We start from the raw sequence: 22650 nt of genomic DNA, 5'->3' as shown, positions 1-22650 counted from the left end.
TTTGTCTTGATTTAGGACTTGATTATGTAAGTAGATTGCATAATCTAAGCTCTAGGACGTTTTGGAAAACCAGAAGACCTGTAGTAGCTTGTAAAATTAACGAGTGAAATCAGCATGATTGTAGCCTCTCGGCTGCTCAGATGGTTAATGAAGAAGGAAGTTGTCAAGCACTCGGTCAGAGGAGAAAGCCAACCGAGTCCACTGACGAAAAGGGTTGAAAATCCGAGGTTTGAATTTCCGTTTTTGCACGAATAGAAAACAAAATCCAATATAAGTATAGAACCAGGGAGTGCGTTCTTGAATGACTTGAATAACTATCTTACATTATTGATTTATTTGGCCATTAAGCCTTTATATGGTGAGAGGGACAAGGATACTGCGTATTGCTCGATGTTTCACGTTGGCTAGTATGCTGCTGGATGAGGAGCGCCCTCCGACGGGATTGCGGCTACCACTCATGGACCGATCGAGGAAACGACGGTCGCTGGACGAAGGCGTAACGGGTCACTACCGTGCGGTGGCGCGTCGTGTTTAGGGTAGGACTGTGCAATATCCGGATGCTCTTTGTACATTGATACAAAACTTAAAATGATACTCTTTCTATACGGATAATTATCATTGCACAAAGAGTGTCCAAGACAACCAAAGAGAAAGATGCTCATGCCGACGAAGACAATACGACACACGGCTAAATGCGTATCTCTGCTGCACAAGATATTTTGTTCTATGCTTTGCATTTATTTTCACACGATTCGCTTTATATGTGTGCACGTCCCAATGGCAATACAACTGCAAATTGATGGTAATGAGTGTATTTTTAGAGGCAAGTCAAATGATGGTCCGGTATCGTGCAACTCTTTTATATTTTGGAGAATGACGAAAGAAGCAAATCCCATCATTTCAATAGGCATGTCACAATAAACAGCTTTGTGCCACTATGATGGATGAGGAGAGTGTGGAATGCAGAAGAATAAGCGTGTCTATATCAGGGTGTAACATGTGTTGATGGTGATGGTGCACAGCACTGGTTTAGGGGCTCTGCCGAGTTGAACATTGGGGAAGCCTTTCACATATCGATCGATGGGATTACGTTCGCTGGATGAAGGCGGAACAGCTACTAGCTGTGTTACTGCTGAGCGTAGAGTACTGACCGTATCCGAACCTAGATTACACTACACACTTAAATGCCAGATTTGATGTCGGTAAAATTATTTAACGAACATGTTCTGTAAAATGTTTTATTACCGGAATGTCGTCAAAAATTTTTGATTCACCGAAATATTTTAAATTCAATTACCGAAAATCAGCTTATTAAATGTACTACTGAAATTCGGAAAAATGTTTTGAGGTGTCCATCGGTAAAATATTAATTTTACCGAGTTTCGGAGAAGTGCCTTTGTCAAACGTCAGAACGTTTCAAAAACCCGTGTTCGAAACAAAAAACAATTACCTGAATTGAACTTTTGTAGCGGCTGCAAAAACTATCCTTGATATTCATGTAAGTTTTAAAATATGAATTTGCTTTATTGTGTGCTTAAATGGATATTTTTTCAGTGCATTTCATCAAATTATAAAGTAGTACGAAGAGGGCGTACATTTTGAGAGCTATTTTTACCATGTTTTCAACTCACATCTGCATCGAGGTTGCAACGGAATATTCTTCGACTCATCGTGACATGGATCCATAAACGTGGAAAATTAGGATTGCAGCTCGATATCTAAAATGCAGCCAGAATGTTGTTTTGCGAGCGAATGTTTTGTGTAAGAGCCACATGATCGAAATAGGTACCTACGATGCCTGGCACGATGGATTCTTCCGGGCTTGAATATGAAACATAGAACGTTATGGTGATATTCTTTTCACTTATTGTGTAAAAATATTCAATTGCTTTATTAATACAAACATTTTATATTCTATTATTGAATATGTTTGTTATTTCATCACATTTGATTTTTTTTATTATGTTTGATTGAAAAAAAAAATAAATGAAAACAAATATTTTACATTATTTCGGTAAAGCACTTTGCCGAGCGGATCGGTAATAATTTACCGAATGGCACGGCAAATTTTGACAGCTAGATGATTTCGCACATTTTACGACCAGTCGGCAATTTGAACTTTTCACCGAGATCTTTACCGACATCTCAGCTGTTGGATTCTCGGCAATTTATTTTGCCGGCCTCGGTGAAAAAACATTAAGTGTGTAGGGCACCACCCACGTCGTTTTGAATCTCAGAAAAAAAGTTGTGTCCGGCTTGACCAATGGCGTCGTGCCAGTCCGCGTGGTTACCAGGTCCTGGATTTGCAACGTCCTACACAGCTTCAAAAAGTCCGTCGAGCTTCGTATGAGGTTTTCAAGGTCCGCTGGACGTCGTTGTCGCGGGGCGCGAAAAGGAGTCCTCCGGGAATTGCACCCGAGGCCACTAGAAAAAAAAAGGCCGGAAAACAGACCCGGACCTGTCCCACAGGATAACAATGGCATGGACAATTGTCTTTTTTGTGTTTATTCACCGGCTATCGGTGCGGGGTGTTTTTTTTTCTTTTGTGTTCACTTCGACTTTACAATTTATACAATGAGAAACAATAAAATAACATTTTTTTTCTACTTCCCTATTTTATGCTTGCCTTACTAGGGTAAAAGTTCCATTTTGGAACCCTAGAGGAAGTGCTTACCGATATTTGATCATATGTATCAAATGGCACGTTTGATATAGGCAGAAATCTTACCATTTCATAGATGGAAGTCTCATTTATGAAATAGAAATTTGAAATTGGCATAAAGTGTTGATAAATCAGTTTGCATTTTGCCGTCGTTGCAATCGGACGAACAAAATAGTTGTCTTCATGCGTTATTAAGTACTGTATGTACCGAAGAGAAGTATTTGGCCTTTTGTGTGTGGATCAATTCGGTCGTACGTTCGTTGCTGCCTTGCAGTGAACTCGGATGCAAAAGAAGAACAATCGCATGATGTTTGTGAATACGATGCAATTCCGTTTTCCGCTCTCCGCTCCCCGTCCAACATGGGGTGAGATTGCCGGTTTTGTGAAACAGTTAGACACTGATGTTAATCTAATGGAAACTGTTTACAAAACGACTGAAGACCGGTCTTTTTTCATCACCACGGAAGCCATGCAGGATGCACTGAGGAAAAATCTCGATCCGCTAAAGTTTCGGTATTCGAGCGGAAAAGCTGTGGAAGTTCGGATGTTTGTTGCGGGAAGCAACATTCGATATGTTCGGGTGTTTGACCTTCCTCCAGAAATACCGGATGATGATGTATCTTTGTTACTCGGACAATACGGTACAGTGGAGTATTCAGCCCGCACAAAATTCCCAGTAGATTTGGGCCTGGATCACTTTTACACGGGTGTACGAGGAGTGTTTATCGATGTGAAACATGAAATACCGCCGTCGCTGGAAATTGCGAATCTACGAGGACCTAAGGAATAAGTGTTTTGAGGCATAGCAAAGCGGCATGTCCTCTGCAAAGTAAACGGAGTCAGGAAAAGCCCAAGGAGTTGTTGATAAACTATGCTGAAGTAGTGAGCGGAGCCCAGGAAAATGAAGAAAGTGCCGAAGAGGAAGTTATCGAAGAAAAGACAATCGAAGTCCTGGACGAGGAGATGCAACAATCTACGGAAACAGAAGAAGAACAGGATCCAACGAAAATCGTATTCAAAAATAAAACTGACCAATTGTGGTACGAACGCAAGGGTATTCTGAATTATACAGAGAAAAAAGAAAATATGTTACGAGAATATGCTGAGGAGCAACGGAAGAAGAAAAAGGAGGATTTGCGAGAACAAGAAAAGTATGCGGCTAGCAAAAAAACGCGAAAAATGCTATTTAGTTAGGATAACTTTGTTATTCAATCAGCCTATCGGCTCCGCAGAGTTTTGTATAAAACAAATGAGCCTCAAATAAATTGATTTGAAAAAAAAGTGTTGACAAATCGCTGAGAAATGTAATTTTCTGAAATAAAAATATTCTTAGTTTTGGACAGTGCAACATATTTTGGACCCAAAATGTACTCATTTTGGACACCCCCAATTTAGTCTCTTCAAAAGGGAATTTCTAATTTACCCTGGTCAATTAAGCCGAAGCAATGTCTTATCTTTCGATTGACATGCATCAATGCGAAGATTCCTTCGTTTTTAATTCACAATCTCGACAAAAACTTATTGTGTGCGTTCTGAGATTTTCAGTGATGTATACTTTTAAGCGTAACGCATTGTAACTTCATCTAAATATCGCTATTTTCGCACGGGAAATTAGTGAAACAGATGTTGGACAATATTATTTGTCTGTAGCCAATAGGAGAATTAGCAGCGGCATTGATTTTAGTTCAGATATCAAGAAAATGTCCCCAGGAGGGTCCAAAATGTGTAGGAGTCCAAATCAAGTTGTTTATCCTATGGCTGCTGAATTGTTCCTAATTTCACTTGAAACGCACTTTTGGTAATATATTTGTAAAAATTTAAACAAACTGAAACTTTTATTGATCGGCGCGCACTTTTGCCGTTTATGGCAGTCGATACGGAAAAGAACGACCAGGACCAATCTTTCAGCCTTTACACCCTCTTCCGCTGATTCTTGGAGATTTTGAGAAAAGCCGAAATTTGACAGCTTGGCCCTTCTCAAAACTTGACAGCAACTTCGTAGCGGTAGTAGCAATTAGGGCAACTTCCGTTAGTAACGGGTGTGTGCCCTATCTCAACCACGGAGGGAAAGCATAGCATCATTCAAGACTTGGTTGATCGGTTAGATCCCATGTTCTGAACTGGAGAATCAAAAAATCTGTAGTAGCTTGGGGAAGTACTGAGCGAAATCCTATCGGTTCGATGGACCTTCTAGAATGTTTAGCGATGCACTAATCTATCATTTAGAACTTGGTTGATTGTTCAGATCCCATGTGCTGAACACCAGGACGTGTTGGAGAACCAAAAAAGGTCTGTAGAAGCTAGTTTAAGTAATGATTGAAATCCTCTATGGACCTTTCAGGATATTTAGCGGTGTGCGGATACATCATTTAGGATTGATTAGTTGGGTAGATCGCATGTTCTGTACTCCAGGATGTTTGGAAGGCTCTGAATTTAAAAAAGGAGACAGAAGCGACGTAACAAACTATCGGGGCATTACATCACATGGAGTTGAATCGAAAGTGTTTGAGTCGCTGATCTATGAGAAATTGCAAGAAATGCAAGAATTATATCAGCCCATTCCAACATGGTTTCTTTCTCGGTCGATCTGTAGAAACGAATCTGGTGAGCTTCACATCGTTTTGTATGGACAACATTTCCGAAAAAAAAATCAAGTTGACGCCGTGTATATATACAGATCTCAAATCTACCTCGTTGTACGAAACCTTTCGGACTGCCTATAATTGCAGAAACTCTTGGACGTCTTCAATGATTGGTGCGATCGAAATATGATGGTTCCTGCCATCCCTAAATGCTACGTGATAAGCTTTCGTCGCACTGTAGACACCATGATTTTCGATTATAATATTGCAGGAACTACTCTACAACGTGTCGACCATATCAAAGACTTGGAGTTGTGTTGGATGATAGACTAACCTACAGCCGTCACTTATCAACTACTATTGATAAAGCGAATCGTCAGCTTGGATTCAACTTCAAAATTTCCAGTGAATTCCGTGATCCTTTGTGCTTCAAAGCACTTTACTGCGCGTTGGTGCGCTCTCATTTGGAATTTGCTTCTGTTGTTTGGAATCCTTACCAGGACGTCTGGACAGCTCATTTGGAAGCTGTTCAACATAAGTTCGTCCGCAACGCACTGCGCCATCTTCCTTGGATGGACTCGATCACTTTGCCGCCATACGCTGATCGCTGTCGCCTGCTGGGACTGGATACCCTTAGCAAACGGAGAAATGTGGCGCAAGCAGTTTTAATCGCCAAAATTTTGCTATCGGAGTACGATGTGCCCAATTTACTAGCCAGGATTCAACATTACGCTGCCAACAGTTGCTTAGTCGCCATGATTCGCCGTTTCAACGAAGGTTCTGTTCAATTCGATTTCGACATCCGCGCTTAAGGATTTCGGCGACATTTGCTGCAATTTTACATCGAATGACAAATCTTTAGTTTTAAGTCTTCATGTAGACTACTAAGTCAGATGAAAAATTATACAAATACATAAATAAATAAATTGTTGTTTGTTCATTCAAATCTCGATAAATTTATGTGTTATGAATACATACATGTTCTTAGACATAGTTGTCATAATAAAACATTTTGTTTCCAAACATATTTTCTGATGCATTCGAGAATATGTACTCCGGAACAGTTTGGACAACCTAGAATATTCGAAAAAAATATTTTTTTTTAGTAAAAGCATTGCGACAGTACTGATCACGTAATTTAAATAATAAGCAATTAACAATGTGATACATGCTCATAATTGAACGCTGATCATGAAACAGGAGTTTCATCATTTAATCGTATTGTACCGCCGTGCGGGATTTCTTTTGATAAATCGGGATCTACTTTGGACATTTTGAAACAAGAATAACAACGTGAATTACTATCAATTACTTACAGTATCACCATTCGGGTGGCTTGTTGATAGCAAGATGGCAACTTTCTGTTTCAAATTTGGTATTTTTTTCGTTTACTTTTTATATAAAATCAAAAATCCAAAGTAGCCCCTGGAGTCAAAAGAAGGGGCTAGCGGGGCGCACCACTATATAATTGATCCCTAATAGCTAGATATCACTCAGTAAAAAAGTAAAAACTTGTCGTTTGGTCTTTTATTAACAACAAACGAAAGGAAGTAGGACTGGAGCTCCAGGCTCTAATCTGCGTATCGTAGATTCGTGCATTAGGCACTTCAGCAACTGTCGTGGAACGACCTCACTCATCTTCCTGCATATGAGGACCGTTGATGAATGCTCTTCAAATAAGAAGGAATATATCGCAAGCTGCCTTTACGGCTTAACTCATGGCTGGTAAAATTGACTCTCCAAAACTGTCCATTAGAGCAAACATAGCGCCTTAGATTTTCATGCAAAACTGGATCGTGTGAGTAATTTTCTTAAAAGTCAGTTTAGTACCAAAAGCATAAGAAATCAATCTTTAAAAAAACACCTTAATAAAGCTTTAAAAAAATAAGAAATCAATCGAGCGCAGTTTTTTTGCTTAAATATGCAAGAATATACATTGTTTCTTGCGAAGAACATCAATTCAAATGTTTTTAACAATGAAGAACATCCTGCGATAATACGAACGAATGATTTAACTCATGCATGATATTTTGGGAGATTAGCTAACTGTGTTCCAACTCACGATTGATTTGAAACGTCCATAAGTTTGATTTTTTGTCAGTACTGGTTGCAATACTTTTTTGGGCGATTCCATGTGCTTTGCTTGTGTTTCAAATTGTAGGTACTACTTCAAAACAGTTTAAAATATATGTAAAATATGCAGATACTGGAACTGAGATTTTTCAACATATAAATAGCTTCCCCAAAAGAGTTTTGTGATGGGTGAATACTACTACGTACTTCATTTACTATTGTTGAACATAATACTCCATGTGATCGGTCTTTTCATCTAATATTCGTCCTTTTGTGCAGCTTGAACTAGAAACTAATCTCGGGTTCATATATTCACCTGTGAGTGCCGCCTTTTGTGTACTGTTATTGCACTGAGAACCTGCCAACAAATCTATCCTTACCACACTATCTTGCCGTGTATACTATCTTAGAATTCCCTGGCATGATGATGTCACAGATGATGAACAGGATGTTGCTCAAGCGCTCCCGTGGTAGGCCACGAAAGGAACATGGCAACTTTAACGGCGTCATCACCAATACAGCCATCCAGAGTGCCAATCTTGCGAGAAGTAACGCAGGCGGTGCTAGCACTTTTGCTAGTGGTGGGTCGCTCGGTGGATACGAAGGCATCCCGTCAAGTTCTTCCACGCCACTGTTGGCCACCGACCCGTCTGCTTCGGCCTTCGAGATGAACTGGATGGCCAATGCGGGCACCTCCGAGATGGATCGGACAAAGCTAACGGGTACTAACAATACGTTCAGGCATGATAGTACAATCGCTACTACCAAAGGTGGAAGATTTTTTGGGGACTCGGGACTATTTGGGCGACACAAGCAAGGTAAGTCAAGGTCGCCAATGTAGCTTCAATATTAGACGTAGATAGCAAGAATAAGTTCAATATGATAGTAGATAGATGTTGCTTGAATTTGCCTTTAGATTCGTATCTTTAATCATTTTATTTTAATGCATTTCCTAAGCACTTACGATGTTCTATTAGTGATAATCAGTGTTGAGAAGGCTTTATTCTAATTTATCTATAAAATATTATAATACTGTCCCCTTACAGGTGGTCAATATTCGACAGATGACGAAGAGTTCGAAGAAGTCACCATGAGTGATAACGAGGGTGTTTCGGTAACACTTGATCATACGAATGCTCAGTCAAATTCGTCAATGTTGCCTCTCCAAGAAGGCGATAGTCAACAGGCCGCCGAAGCCATGGTACAGCTGAGTGGTACTCAGTCATTCTACCAAACCGCTGAAGAATCCATGGAGATTGATCCCAATTATGATCCGAGTGATTTCCTCGGATTATCTAACAGACACCTTACATCAGAACCTGGAGTACAACCCGGAGTTATAAGTTCTAATCAATATGTCTACCAACAAGGCAGTTCCTTAGATCCAAATTTTCCGCAGTTCCATCAGCAACCCTCACAGTTCGATGATCAACAAGTCATGGGAAATGTCGGGGATATTCAACAACAGGTGCAACAACCGCAACAGCAGCAAGGGGGTGTTCTACCACCACTGCAATCGCTGCATAAGGATCTCGCTATTTCGGACAGTGATGATGAACAAAATAATTTGCAAATGGATATATTCAATAACGCTAACGAGAACGACGATAATGACGATGGAGGGGATCTGTGGTTTTAGGCTTATTATGCATAATGGCATTGCAGGAAACAAAATATAGTTGTATTATGAAAGTCAACTAAAATATCCTTTTCATTTACAGTCCATCATAGATAAAACGCAGAACTTTGTTGTTCAGCATAAGCGCTTTAGTGTTAACCGATGGATTTTCCGCGTGAATTTTATATGATCTCGGGGTTATCACGCCCGAGATCACGGCTGTCTAGAGAAGTAGGGGGTTGCGGATTTGAGTCTCGCTCTCAATATCAATTTGTCCATTTCGAATATATGACAAAAAATAACAAAAATGGGCAATGGCTTATCGACAAAACCTGGAAGATAGAGAAGCCAAAGCCACAGTATAGCGATCGAAAACCAGAGGAATGAGAGTTTCAGCCTATCAACGATATTCGGTTCTGGAGGATGAAGTGAAGCGTTTATGTCGACGGGACAAGCGAGCTGTTCTTGCCGTTAAATGAGAGAAAGACCCAGCAACTGGGGCCAGTCGCCTTTTCTACGATATTTCACGATGCCTAATCGGCCTCATTGTGATACAGAACGAAGCCTTCTGGTGCAGAGTGCTGCACAACAACATATTCACCCATATCCTGGTTTACGGACGAATGAAAGAAATCGTTCAAATTATTTCCATATTTGATTTTGCTATTGTAAACAAGAATGCGCATCAACTTTCGTTCGACAGCGTGTACGTACAAACACTAGAATACGGGTAACAGTCTATATAATCGACAACTTTATGGTTTATGATTTTTTTTGAACACCGTCTTTAATTTATAGATGGTACAGACTGGTTATTTGACTTAATTTTATTTTTAAAACTAATTTACTAACACTGAAGTCGAAAAAACAACATACTTCATTGAATAGTCTGCAGCATTAATCTAATGGATTATTCGTAATGGGTTGGGTGCGGTGGCCACGGATCCATAGCAGTTGGCGATTTCTGAGTTGACGAGACGGTGCATGAAATCGAAAATACTCCATGATGTAACTACAGTCGATGCATGGAACGGAATGATACGGAGCCCAGATTTGTACTTAATACTCGAGTATGCTACGAACTAATTGATATATATGACTTTTGGGTTTCTTTAGTTTATAAGTTTTTTAAAACACGTCTGGTTCGTCTGCTGATCAAATTATAAGAGACAGACCGAAGTCTTCGTTTATTCTTCTCAAGCATTATATTACAATATATCGTTTAAGCTCTCACGTATTTCAAACCTCTCTTTGAGTACAAATTCTCTCGAAGGGTTCGGACTATTTCACCGAACATCACAATCCTCCCTTCTTTAGATCAGACCTTGTTTGATTACAATCAAATTTGTTATATTCGAATTCATGAACTTGACTGAACTTAAAAATTTAATAATCACTTAATTAATCATTAGATATTTAGCCTTTTCGATCATGCTACATATTTTCTTAAACAACTAAACAGAATTCTCAATAGTTTCACATGTTACTTCTCTGATAGGCTAATTTTCTTCACATTCAATTCACATAAACACTTAGTGTATCCCGGGACTCAATGGCATCTCCATGCTGCATGCATTGCTACCGGTGCTCTGACTGGATTGGTCATCCTTCCTTATCGAGCGCGAATAACTTCGCGTTGCTATCGGGCTAGTTCTAGTATGTTTCACTCGTTTGCTACTGTAGTCCTTCCCTTTTACGATTGGTTCATCTTGAAATCCCAAGAATTCTTTCTCGTTGTCCAATGAGCCTCTTCGACGTTTTTCGCGTTGTATAGGAATTTGTATCGACGACTTAGATTGTTGAGGGCCCACAATCTTTAGCTGATTTCGGTGAGCGCTGCAGTTGTGTCTGCCAAAAGAAATTTCGAAAACATTAGTTGATATTCTTTTGACGTATTTAGCCTCAATCCATTTCTCAATTGCAGTCTTGTCATTATTTTTGTACCATACTTTTTCCCCTACTGTTAAATTGAGAAATGGATCATGGGATGACGCATTATCAGAATTATTATTATACAATTTATTCCTAGATGAATCCGGGGAAGACAACCTTGGTAAATCCAAAGAATTTTTGTAACCTCGTCTAGGATGTAAAAGATCCAATAGACTCTTTGGTTTGAAACACAGTAATTTTTCAGATGGAACTCTTTCGTCAGATGCTGTACAAGTGTTTCTATAGTTTGCTAAAAAATAAGTAATTTTATCATCATCATCAAGAGATTTCGTCAAAGGATCTAAAAGAAATCTTTTTAGCACCTCTTTCACTAACCTCACCATACGTTCGGCCTGTCCATTGCTACTAGGATTATAAGGAGGGCTTTTTAAAACTTTTATTCCTTGCCTTTGCATGAAGGTAACAAATTGGCTAGAATTAAAAGGCGGTCCACCATCGGTTACAAGAACGTCCGGAAGTCCGAATCTCGCAAAAATAACAGTGAATTTCTTTATAACCCTTTTTGCATCTGTCCCATATTTCATAATTTCTACTTCAAGCCACTTAGTGTAACTATCTACCACTAAAAGATAGGTCTTAGATTCAAGGAAGAAAAAATCAGCATGAATGCGACTGAAAGGACGATTTGTTGGAATCCACGATGAATTACAAACCGATTTTGGCACTAGTGACATTTTTATGCATGGTTCGCATTGTTTCACAAATTGTTCTATATCTTTATTCAAATTAAACCAAAATACAAATTGACGAGCTGTTTGCTTCATCCGGACAATCCCATTGTGATTTGAATGCAGTAGCCTCAAAATCTTATTCCTTAAGGAATACGGTATAAATACTCTGTCTTGATACAAAATACAACCTTCTATTGTTTCCAAATCACACCGTATGGAAAATATTTGTAGCCAGTCTTTTTCAATTTTTCTAGGCCATCCATTATCAATGAATTCTAATATTTTTGAAAGAAGAAGATCTATCTTACTTTCCTTTGCAATTAAAGTGTAATCCAATGGGAAATCATTGAAAAAGTTAATACTCTTGATGCAGCCATCGTCCAGATTTGTTGGAACACTTTGATTCAAAGGAAATCGTGAGCAAAAGTCTGCATTTCCCATCATAGCTGAAGGCCTATAACATATGGTGAATTCATAAATCGACATTTCCATCACATACCTTTGCAATCTTGTCACACATAACTGATGTTTACCCTCTTTGCCAAAAATTCCCAAAAGTGGCTTGTGATCTGTATAGATTGTGAACTTTTGACCGAATAAAAATTTATGAAACTTTTTAACTGTACACACAAGCGCCAAAGCTTCCAAATGCAATATAGGATAGGTTTTTTGAGCGGAATTTAATGAAAATGATGCAAAACTGATTGGTTTTTCTTTTCCATCTACAACATGAGCTATTACGCCTCCCAGCCCATAGCCACAAGCATCAGATACTACTATGATCGGTTTATCGGGATCGTAAAATTCAAGAAAATTAGCAGTTAACAAAGCATGTTTACTTTCTTCAAATGTTTTCTGACATTCCATTGTCCAAACAAACTTCGTATCCTTACGCAATAGGGCGTAAAGACAACTTAATTTTGCTGATAAATGAGGCACGAATTTCCCATAAAAATTAATTAAACCTAAAAATGCTTTGAGTTCAGTAGTATCTGTTGGAACTTTGGCTTTTTCAATCGTCGATAATTTCTCTGGAGATGGAAGGAGTCCCTCTTCGGTGACCAAATGTCCTAGATAATTGAGAGAATTGACAAAAAATTTGCACTTCTTATAATTTACTTTTAAATTTGCGTTTTGTAATCGTTCAAGCACTAAATGTAAATTTGATAAACACTCTTCTATAGTCTCTCCTGCTATCAGCACATCATCCAGATAGCATCGAACATGTTTCAGGCCTATTAGAATTTGGTCCATAACTTTCTGGAATATGGCCGCGCTAGATGACGCACCCTGTGGCAACCGATTGTACGTGTACAGTCCTTTAATAGTATTTATTACAACGAATTTCCTTGATCGCACAGAAAGTTTGAGCTGAGTATACGCCCCTGCTAAATCTAGGCAACAGAACCATTTGCACCCGGCTAAGGATGCAAATATGTCTTGGGCTAACGGTAGCGGATATGTGTTGGGAATTATTTGTTTATTTATAGAGACCTTACAATCTATTACCATTCGTATGTCATTATCTTTTTTTGGTACAATAACAATTGGGGAAGCCCACTCACTAACCTGTATTGGAGAAATGATATTCTGTTTTTCAAGCGAATCCAGGTGCTCCACCACCTTTTCTCTCAGTTTAAATGGGACATCGTAAGCTTTTCTAAATATGGGACTATCATCTCTAAGAACAAGATCCGCTTCAAATCCTGTTATTGGAAATGAAAAATCTCCGTCAAAAAGTTTAGGAAAACGTGATTTTATATTTGATTCAATTTTACCCATGTCTAGCTTTTGCTCCGAATTCCTACCAGTATCCTTACTCAGCGCGTTGATCTCCATATAATTTCCAAAAGTTTTTCTCCAACTGGGATAAAAAATGTCCAGCCAATTTCTTCCGAACAAAGGGACAAAATGCCTTGAGCAATCAAGTATTATTAGTTTCACTTGATGCTGAATATTATTGGCTACGACATTGACAAATATTTTACCAAAAATTGAAAGCTGTTGGCCATCCACTACCATTAAACGACTACTGCACTTTGAAGCTTCAATGTGTTTAAAATGCGTCCTGTATACAGCTAGACTAATGATTGATACCGCAGCTCCACAATCTATTTCCATGTTTAACAGAATACCTTCAACAAACACATTCACTAAGCATGGCTTACTAAAACGATTACCTACCACCATCATGCATGGGTAATCATTGTCTTCATCCTCCGAATCCTTTATCTGTAGCCGTTTGAAATCGTAGCTATTGATTTCAATAGGCGCGTCCTCGACAAAATTCACACTTTTACCGTTCTTCAGTTTATAACAGTTACGTTTTATGTGTCCTCTCAATTTACAAAAATTACAAATAACATTTTGATGTGGGTTGTAACTTTGATTACCGCGACGTTCCGAATATCTATTTCCCAGCTGTTGCTCATTACGAACGCGATTTCGATTGTAATAGTCATAATGATTGTTTTTGTATTGTGTTTGCTCTCTGTCTCTACTCAAACTCCTGCTTCTATAACGAAAACGCCCACCGTATCCTCTTGTACTGGGTCTACCTTCTCTTTCCGTATTCACACCATTCCATTGTGATTGATTACCTATTCTGTATTTTACCGAATTAATTTCCCTAGGATCTTCATTACGCTCTGCTAGTTCTTTTGCACGGCATTTAGCTAATTCAGTTCGAACCACCATCTGTTCGACCTCATCCAAACTCATGTCATCTTTCATCAACAATTTATGTTTTAAATCCTGATCTCTTAGGCCGAATACTATTTTGTCCTTAATAGCTTCATCTTTGTGAGTACCAAAACCGCAATGACTAGCTAGCAATTTCAATGCCAAGACATAATTTTCTGCAGGCTCATCCACTCCCTGCACACGAGCATGAAACTTATGCCGATGCATCATGTTGGGTTGCACTTTGTCCAATCTCTCTTTTAGCTTGTTAATCATATCATTATAATCAATATTTGCAATATCTATTCCAGGGTAAATAAGTTCTATTTCATCAAATATTACAGACCCACTAAGGGCAATGAAAAAGTTTTTCTTGTTGTTTTCTGGGATATTGTTTAGCTGAAAAAGGATATTCATTCTTTTCATATAACTGGCAAAACTACTGCCACGCACATAATGATCCACGCTACCAATCATTGCAGACATTCTGAAGGAAGAAATATACCAAACAAAAGAAAATGTCACACAAACAGAAATGACTTACTTGGCTTGATGTAGCTTACTGTGTACTTTGTTATGCTTGCTTGTCGCCTTTCACTGTAGCGTGTGTAGTCAACGTTTCTCTCTCTCTCTCCGACGTACGATTCACCATCGATGTCCTCACCGTATGAATCTCACGTCTCACCGCTTTCTCTGTAGATTATCTATATTGGTGTTTTCTCTCCGACGATCGTCTCACCGATGATCGCCCTTGTTTCTGCTCACCCACTTTACGCTCAGCCAATGCTACTTCATATGCTCAATTGCTCACTGCTGGTAATATTCTCACACTCAATTTATCTGTCAGTCTCAGTCTATACTGCTCTCACTATTCGCTTCTTCGATGGTTATTCAACGATCACAATCCAATTTTCTCTCTCACTTAAGTTTTACAGAATCTCTAGAACACTTTATCTAATGTTGTGACTTAGCTTTGTTGCTGACTTCACTATTCTCACTCACCTACCAATAGATTTAACTCTCTCGGCCGAATTTGTACTAAATTTTCATCCAATGCCACTACTGCGCCCTTAACATGGCGGACTAAGCGGAACAATGCGATTTGCGATGGCCGTGTTTCACTATTCGCACACCACGTGCTAAAACTCAATTATTTTTTTCCTCCCGTTTTTAAACTTTTTAATACAGTTTCGTTTTTTATGTAGATCTTGTCGCTTGCTATTTAATTTAACTGTTGTCAGTACAGCTAACTATAGTTCAAACAGGTCAATCTACACTGCACTGTCAAATAAGCACGCTTCAATAATTGCTGCGAGGAAATAATTTTATTCTTTTATGTATTTTGAATTGTCACTATGAATCACTTTTAGCTATCTAATACGTTCATTTTCCCTCGTCGCCACTTGATATATATGACTTTTGGGTTTCTTTAGTTTATAAGTTTTTTAAAACACGTCTGGTTCGTCTGCTGATCAAATTATAAGAGACAGACCGAAGTCTTCGTTTATTCTTCTCAAGCATTATATTACAATATATCGTTTAAGCTCTCACGTATTTCAAACCTCTCTTTGAGTACAAATTCTCTCGAAGGGTTCGGACTATTTCACCGAACATCACACTAATGTACAATACAGCGATTGGAGAGCATGGACATCATCGAAATGTGGTGTGTTACGCCATAAAAATCTCGCCCTACTCAGATAGGTAGTACTCAAAGATCAAAACTTTCTCATTTTGAAAGAATAAGTATGAATCGTTCATTAATACTTATATAAAAGTTGTTCGAATTAAACAAAAAAAAATCAAAAAATGTAATAAACTCTCCTGACTACCCGTATGGGGTAACTTGCAACAGTGAAAATGCTTACATACTTCAACATAGGAAATTGCCTACTTTCCGATGATTATTCAAGCGGAATGTTAATTAATTGCAATTTTTGAAAACTCATTTTAAGCATAAACATTTTGCAGTTATGTTAAATAAGTATTCTTCGGAAATACAAAAATGTCAAAATGCAATGGTTTTACCGTTTCATTAGAGAGAGTGGTTTTGAAACATTAATATTACCCTATTTGTATATTATTAGAAAAGTTTATTCAAAATCCTGTCGGTAACGTAAGGGTGTTTTTTTTGTCGGTAACAAAAGGGTTAAAAACAATTGCTGGACATATTTGATGTTTTTAGGTTGTGAACCAATCCACCGATTCGTTGAACTTTTAGTTAAAATTTGACAGTTCGATGGCTATTTCGCCGTGGTTAAAAATAACCCTGCTCCGGAGCATGGTTAGATTTGACAGTTTGATAGTTAAACTTTGTTCGCGAGAAAATTGGCGCCTAATCCATTTCGTTCCGAATAACTATCAATCTGTCAAAACTCAAATGGGTCGGCTTCGGGGTAAAATTTTAACCACGATGGGAAAATGACCATCGAACTGTCAAATTTTAACCAAAAGTCAAACGAATAGCTGGAATGGTTCACAGCCAGTGGCGTAGCCACGGGGGTGGTTTTGAGCATAAAACCCCCCCGAGAGATAAAACTTTTAGAAGAAATTTTTTTTTTGAAAAAAAAATGTTCAGATATCCCCCCCCCCAGACCAATTTACTGGCTACGCCACTGTTCACAGCCTATATAGTTTGTAGAACACTCAGCGAACTGAACTATTGAAATTCATAACTGACGCCTTATGAATCTTCGACTGATTATTCCATCAACAGTGCTTCTTATACGCGTGTGGTCCACATACCGGCCTCCCGACCCGACGTCCATGGTTCGAACCCATGGAAATGGAAATCATCATTCATAAGGCAACCACAGGCAACATATTGGAATTCATACCGATTCCTTGTGGCAAATTTTCATAAGCTGTTTGATTGAAAATCATACTTCCATTTTCCTCAGTGAATAACCATATGCGGCTTTTTCAGAGCGGAACAAGTACGTCTACTCTACGTTGAAGGATGGTTGATGAAAGTCTTTTTGTTAAGAAATTAAATAAGATGGGAAAATAACCATTGAAGTGTCAAATTTTAACTAAAAGTTAACCCTTTCCCGCCCACGACTTTTTTCAAATATTTCAATAGGAAGGAATCATCTTTGAGAAAAATGCTAGAACAAAAGTTATTTGGCATAGCCAAAATTAGTGGAAAACGAAAAAAAAGTTTTTGATTGTAAATCAATAGTTAATTGATTGTTTTCAATAGTTTCACTATTTGTACTCAAAATTGATTATATTTCCAGTCTAATGTAACCATAAAGATGTGTCCAATATTCCTTTTTGTTGTTGAAACAATTCGATGAAGGTTAGAAGGTGCAAAATTTGATGGTGCACCACAGACACCATGGGCGGGAGAGGGTTAAACGAATTGATGGGATGGTTCACAGCCTTAGAGGTAAACTTGAAGTCTGAGCGTGTGTTGTGGGGTAACTTGCAGCAAACATGGTTTTCGTTGCTCCTAATCAATCCAATTGCTACAGTCAAACCTCCGTCGATGTCCCATGACTCGATATTGACACATGAAAGCAAATTGTGCCATATTAAAAAATAGTGCTGTCCAATGAGCAGCTCGAAGTTGTTCCTGTCACGCTCATGCCCGTTTGTTGACAAAAAAGAACGAGCAGGACGGGAACAACTTCGAGCTACTTCGAGCTGTTCATTGGACAGCACTAATTGCTGCGTCCAATGAGCAGCTCGAAGTAGCTCGAAGTTGTTCCTGTCACGCTCAGGCCCGTTTGTTGACAAAAAAGAACGAGCAGGACGGGAACAACTTCGAGCTACTTCGAGCTGCTCATTGGACAGCACTAATATGTTCTGGGTTATGTAGCGTACACACGCTCACACACTCCGCCCCCCAGAAAACGCTTCGGTTTTTGCTTTGTTTAACCGTGTGTCAAGTTGTTCAAACAACCATTTGACGGTTGGCGGCTTGGTTGGAAAAAATCAAAGCGGTTTGATTTTGGTTTGATCTGTCGGGGCGGAGTCAAAGTTCGTCGAACATGTTTGAGCGTTTGTAGTGAAGTCGCACAAACCCCCATATATTTTTTGATGGTTGGTGTTCAAGTTGGCGCTTCGGTCATTCGTGAGTGATATTGTTGGTCGGATAAATTGAGTGTTCGCGCCGCTGTTGGTGGTGCTTGTTGGATGCTTGACTAAACGAGAGGTGGAGTCAATATTGGTCGAACTGCTTGACCAGTGTGTACGCTCCATTGATGTGATAATCCCCCCCAAACAGCTCTCCTAGGATTTTCTAATCCACATCTCAATATTTCCATAATGCAACGTACACACGGTCAAGCAGTTTGACCAACATTGACTCCACCTTTCGTTTATTCAAACATCCATTAAGTTTTATCAACAGCAGCACGAACGATCAATTTATTCGACCAACAATATCACACACGAACGACCGAAGCGCCAACTTGAGCATCAACCATCAAAAAATATATGGGGGTTTGTGCAACTTCACTACAAATGCTCAAATATGTTCGGCGAACCTTGACTCCACCCCCGACAACTCAAACCAAAATCAAACCGTTTTAATTTTTTCCAACCGAGCCGCCAACTGTCAAATGGTTGTTCGAACAACTTCACACACGTTTTAACTAAAGAGGCCGCACTCATAACAAAGAGATGAAGTGTCAAAATTGGAACAGCGCATTTGCTGTCAAATCATTTGTTCCAATCGAGCACAAGGTTGTTAAAGGTAGGAGTATTGCGTCTCTTTGTTTTTCCAGGCTCGTTAGTTTTAACAAAGCAAGAACCGGGTGGGGGTGGAGTCAATGTTCGTCAAACTGCTTGACTTGTGTGTACGTTGCATAATGCAACGTACACACCAGTCAAGCAGTTTGACGAACATTGACTCCGCCCCCAAGATAACGCTTCGGTTGTTGCTTTGTTTGAACGTGTGTGAAGTTGTTCGAACAACCATTTGACAGTTGGCGGCTCGGTTGGAAAAAAATAAAACGGTTTGATTTTGGTTTGAGTTATCGGGGGTGGAGTCAAAGTTCGCCGAACATGTTTGAGCATTTGTAGTGAAGTTGCACAAACCCCCATATATTTTGTGATGGTTGGTGCTCAAGTTGGCGCTTCGGTCGTTCGTGTGTGATATTGTTGGTCGAATAAATTGATTGTTCGTGTCGCTGTTGGTGAAACTTGACGAATGTTTGAATAAACGAGAGGTGGAGTCAATGTTGGTCAAACTGCTTGACCGTGTGTACGTTCCATAATGCAGCAGTTTGTCCAACATTGACTCCACCTCTCGTTCAGTCCACCATATTCTACCAACAGCGGCGCGAACACTCAATTTATCCGACCAACAATATCACACTCGAACTAGAAATACTAGAATATAGGGTTATAGGGTTGCTAACTCGAACGACCGAAGCGCCAACTCAAACTCCAACCATCAAAAAATATATGGGGGTTTGTGCGACATCACTACAAACGCTCAAACATGTTCGGCGAACCTTGACTCCGTTCCCAACAGATCAAACTACAATCAAACCTTTGATTTTTTCCAACCAACCAACTTTCAAATGGTTGTTCGAAAAGCGAACAACTTCACACACGGTCAAACAAAGCTGCAACCGACGCATTTTCTTGGGGGCGGAGTCAATATTAGTCCAATGTGTTTGAGCGTGTGTACGCTGTCTCTTTCATTCGCCTGGGATATACGGGAGTGTCGTTCGTCATTGTTGATACACAAAGAGTCTACTTTGAAAATTGCAGTTTGTTCTATGATGCCTATCTGTTTTGTGCAATTATGCTAAATATTTTTGAATAAAAAAAGATACCTATTTCCATGTAGGGGGAATGACGGCTTTGGCAGGTTTTGTTCTATTATTGTCAGGGGGTTTTTTTATGACTGATTATACTCAAATTTTGCCTAAAAATTCTTTGCATATCAAAGAATATTGTGGCCAAATTTCATAAAATTCGGTCGACAAAAACCCCCCTGCCAATAGTAGAACAAAACCTGACAAAGCCGTCTTTTTCCCTACCTAATTACCAAACTCTAAATTTATTGATACCTTGGAAAGAGATTTTTGAATTCGGACTATACATAATCAATCAATGTTATTCCTAGAGCTGAAAATCTCTTTAATAAAGACAAAAAAAGTAATGTTAAAATTGAATTTCCAAAAAAAAATGTTTTATAAGAGTTTCAAATGTCCAGTTATTGTGTCGATCACCTGGTTGGGTGCCGGTCCGATGGCTAGCACCGTCTTACTGTTGGGTTCTATTTGAGTGCGACCAGCGTCACGAATCAAGCAACAGTTGATATTATTCGCCTTGACCGTCCTATAGACTTCCATCAGCTGCTGTTCATTTTCGACCTTTACGGCAATTTTGGCCTGCCCGGTTCTCTGCCACTTGCGGAGGACCGACGGCGTCTTCTTAAGGGCACCCTCGTAAGCACCAACAGCTGCATGACCACACTGGGCCGCGATCTTTCCCTTGCCCATTTTGAGATCATTCCGAACTACCAATATCATTTTATATTCGCCGCCTATATCGGAGAAAATCTATCGAAAAAGAATTGATTCAGACGTAAGTCACGAACCATTACCGGAAATGATAGACTGGCTGGATAAAATACTCACATTTTCTTCTTCTGTTTTGTCGGATGTAGCTTTCGTTGCACGGCCATTCTCGGTATCCTTCCCAGTGATGTTTTTGTTACCAAATTTGAATCCTAAGATGAACGAGGCAAGCACTGCAGCAGCACTTATCATATGAGTTGTGTCCAGCATCTTCTTGTTTTGTAACCAATAACCTCTCTGAAACAATTTTTAAAAGATAGATGTGGAAGCTCTTATTTAGTAACACATTATTTTAACCTTATTAACATAAAAAGTATGAATTTCAAGTATTTACCTGATTACTAAAGAACTAATCTAGAACCTAAAATATAATATAAAACCTTGAATCAATCTAACAAAACCAGAATTGCACCTGGTCTCCGGTCTCGGGTCTCCGACTCCGGCTGATGATGAGTGACTAGAGATGTCGCAAATTTATCAGTTACTTCCATTAATCGATTATCGTTGTGATGATCGATTCATTTTGAATGGATTACTTCCAGGTAGGTGGCACGACGCCAAAATTTATGTAAAGGGGAAATTACGGCTTTGGCAGGTTTTGTTCAATTATTGTTAGGGGGGTTTTTGTTGACCAAATTTTATGAAATTTGGCCACAATATTCTTTGATATGCAACGTATGATTAGGCCAAATTTGAGCACAATTAGTTCTAGAAAACCCCCCTGACAATAATAGAACAAAACCTGCCAAAGCCGTAATTTCCCCTAGTATTTGTTTAGTTACAAAGATCTGATTTTTTATTTTCTCATTCTGGGATCCAGAATATGTCAGGGAGGACCATTCGCGCAATGTTGGCAGCTGGGTGATTAATCAGGATTTTGCGACATCTTTATGAGTGACGTTTGGCCAGCACGCTTAGTTCAGTTCACCCAAATATGGGTGAAGAGAACCTAAAATCGTCAAAAAGTGCACATACCTACACTCAGCGAACTGGACTATCGAAATTCATAACTGGCGCCTTATGAATCTTTGACTGATTATTCCACCAACAGTGCTTCTTATACGCAGTTACCTTCTCGAGTAATCAAGCGTCGATGGGCGTGTAGTCTATATACCGGCCTCCCGACCCCGACGTCCATGGTTCGAACCCAGTCTGCCGCACCTCACTTTTTTTCAAATGAAAATCATCATTCATAAGGCAACATATTGAAATTCATAACGATTCCTTGTGGCAAATTTTCATAAGGCGTTTGATTGAAAATCATACGTCCATTTTCCTTAGTGTATAGGTACATTTTAGGTATGTGCACTTTAGTTCGATTATCGGTAACTTTTACCGACTTTTAGATAATCCACTCTAATCGTGTAAGTAACATTTTTTTCATGAATTAATTTGAATAGCGCAATCAACAGAACAACATGAAAGCTTTTGATTGCAGTACTCAAATTAATTCATGAAAAAAATGTTACTTAGGTCCTTTTGAAAAGTTAAGCGAAATGTACTGTCACAAAATCTTAGACCCCTTCCCCCCCTAAAACCTGTGACATTATTTTTGAACGACCCCTTATTTAATCCGTGCAGACGACAAACTCTTGAATACTGAAGAAAAAGATTGAATGTGTGAGTGCGAACAATAGAGGTAATATTGCGTGAAGATTAAAAAATTCGAACCGGGGTCCGACGGTCGACTGTCGGAAAGCTGTTCCGCAAACGTCAAATCACTTGTTGTACGGTAAAAAATTTTGGTTTATTTTTTCGGTGTGAATGTTAATTATTAAAATCAACGAGAATATTCAAGTTTAAACGAGTGTTACATGCCGCTATATTTTTTAAACAAGTTTAATGGTACTTTAAAGGCATTTTGTCA

The 22650-nt window shown here is 39.1% G+C and overlaps 3 protein-coding genes across 9 annotated transcripts in view; 1 reads left to right on the top strand and 2 right to left on the bottom strand.

The window, feature by feature from the left end:
• LOC134205114 (transcription initiation factor TFIID subunit 1) overlaps positions 1-9020 on the top strand; it is a 34124-nt gene extending 25104 nt beyond the window's left edge. For 2 of the 3 annotated variants that reach the window (XM_062680054.1, XM_062680053.1), the window contains exons 8-9: positions 7728-8135; positions 8364-9020. In XM_062680054.1, the coding sequence (XP_062536038.1) occupies positions 7728-8135; positions 8364-8956 (1001 nt within the window). In that variant the 3' untranslated portion in view covers positions 8957-9020. The remainder of the gene's footprint in view (positions 1-7727; positions 8136-8363) is intronic. The other variant, XM_062680055.1, reaches the window with a different exon arrangement.
• Positions 9021-9128: 108 nt separating this feature from the next.
• Positions 9129-15853, bottom strand: LOC134205115 (uncharacterized protein K02A2.6-like). 5 transcript variants are annotated; one of them, XM_062680057.1, is made up of 3 exons: positions 13338-15853; positions 10952-13265; positions 9129-10783 (listed from the first exon to the last, which is right to left on the bottom strand). In XM_062680057.1, exons 1-3 carry the CDS (start codon positions 14725-14727, stop codon positions 10468-10470), a joined length of 4020 nt encoding a protein of 1339 aa, XP_062536041.1. In that variant the 5' UTR covers positions 14728-15853; the 3' UTR covers positions 9129-10467. The 5 variants fall into 5 exon arrangements, with proteins under 5 accessions (XP_062536041.1, XP_062536042.1, XP_062536040.1 ...); XM_062680058.1 differs by having other exon boundaries at positions 10952-13214; positions 14088-15853; XM_062680056.1 differs by having other exon boundaries at positions 10952-15853.
• Positions 15854-20316: 4463 nt separating this feature from the next.
• On the bottom strand, positions 20317-21258 carry LOC134206269 (probable peptidyl-tRNA hydrolase 2). The gene is made up of 3 exons (XM_062681965.1): positions 21118-21258; positions 20844-21020; positions 20317-20765 (listed from the first exon to the last, which is right to left on the bottom strand). Exons 2-3 carry the CDS (start codon positions 20991-20993, stop codon positions 20394-20396), a joined length of 522 nt encoding a protein of 173 aa, XP_062537949.1. The 5' UTR covers positions 20994-21020; positions 21118-21258; the 3' UTR covers positions 20317-20393.
• Between the last annotated feature and the right edge of the window lie 1392 nt (positions 21259-22650).

This window comes from Armigeres subalbatus, chromosome 1 (assembly GCF_024139115.2).
Source record: "Armigeres subalbatus isolate Guangzhou_Male chromosome 1, GZ_Asu_2, whole genome shotgun sequence".
Classification (NCBI taxonomy): Eukaryota; Metazoa; Arthropoda; class Insecta; order Diptera; family Culicidae; genus Armigeres; species Armigeres subalbatus.
This window is presented reverse-complemented; position numbering and strand designations above follow the sequence as displayed.

What these genes read in the sequence shown, in the direction of transcription:
- LOC134206269 (XM_062681965.1), bottom strand. Translation starts at nt 20,993, where the DNA reads ATGCTGGACACAACTCATATGATAAGTGCTGCTGCAGTGCTTGCCTCG. An exon ending in ACAAAACAGAAGAAGAAAAT is followed by an intron (nt 20,766 to 20,843) that starts GTGAGTATTTTA and finishes CTTTTTCGATAG; the next exon opens with ATTTTCTCCGATATAGGCGG.
- LOC134205115 (XM_062680056.1), bottom strand. Translation starts at nt 14,727, where the DNA reads ATGTCTGCAATGATTGGTAGCGTGGATCATTATGTGCGTGGCAGTAGT. An exon ending in GATTCATCTAGGAATAAATT is followed by an intron (nt 10,784 to 10,951) that starts GTATAATAATAA and finishes TTCTTTTGGCAG; the next exon opens with ACACAACTGCAGCGCTCACC.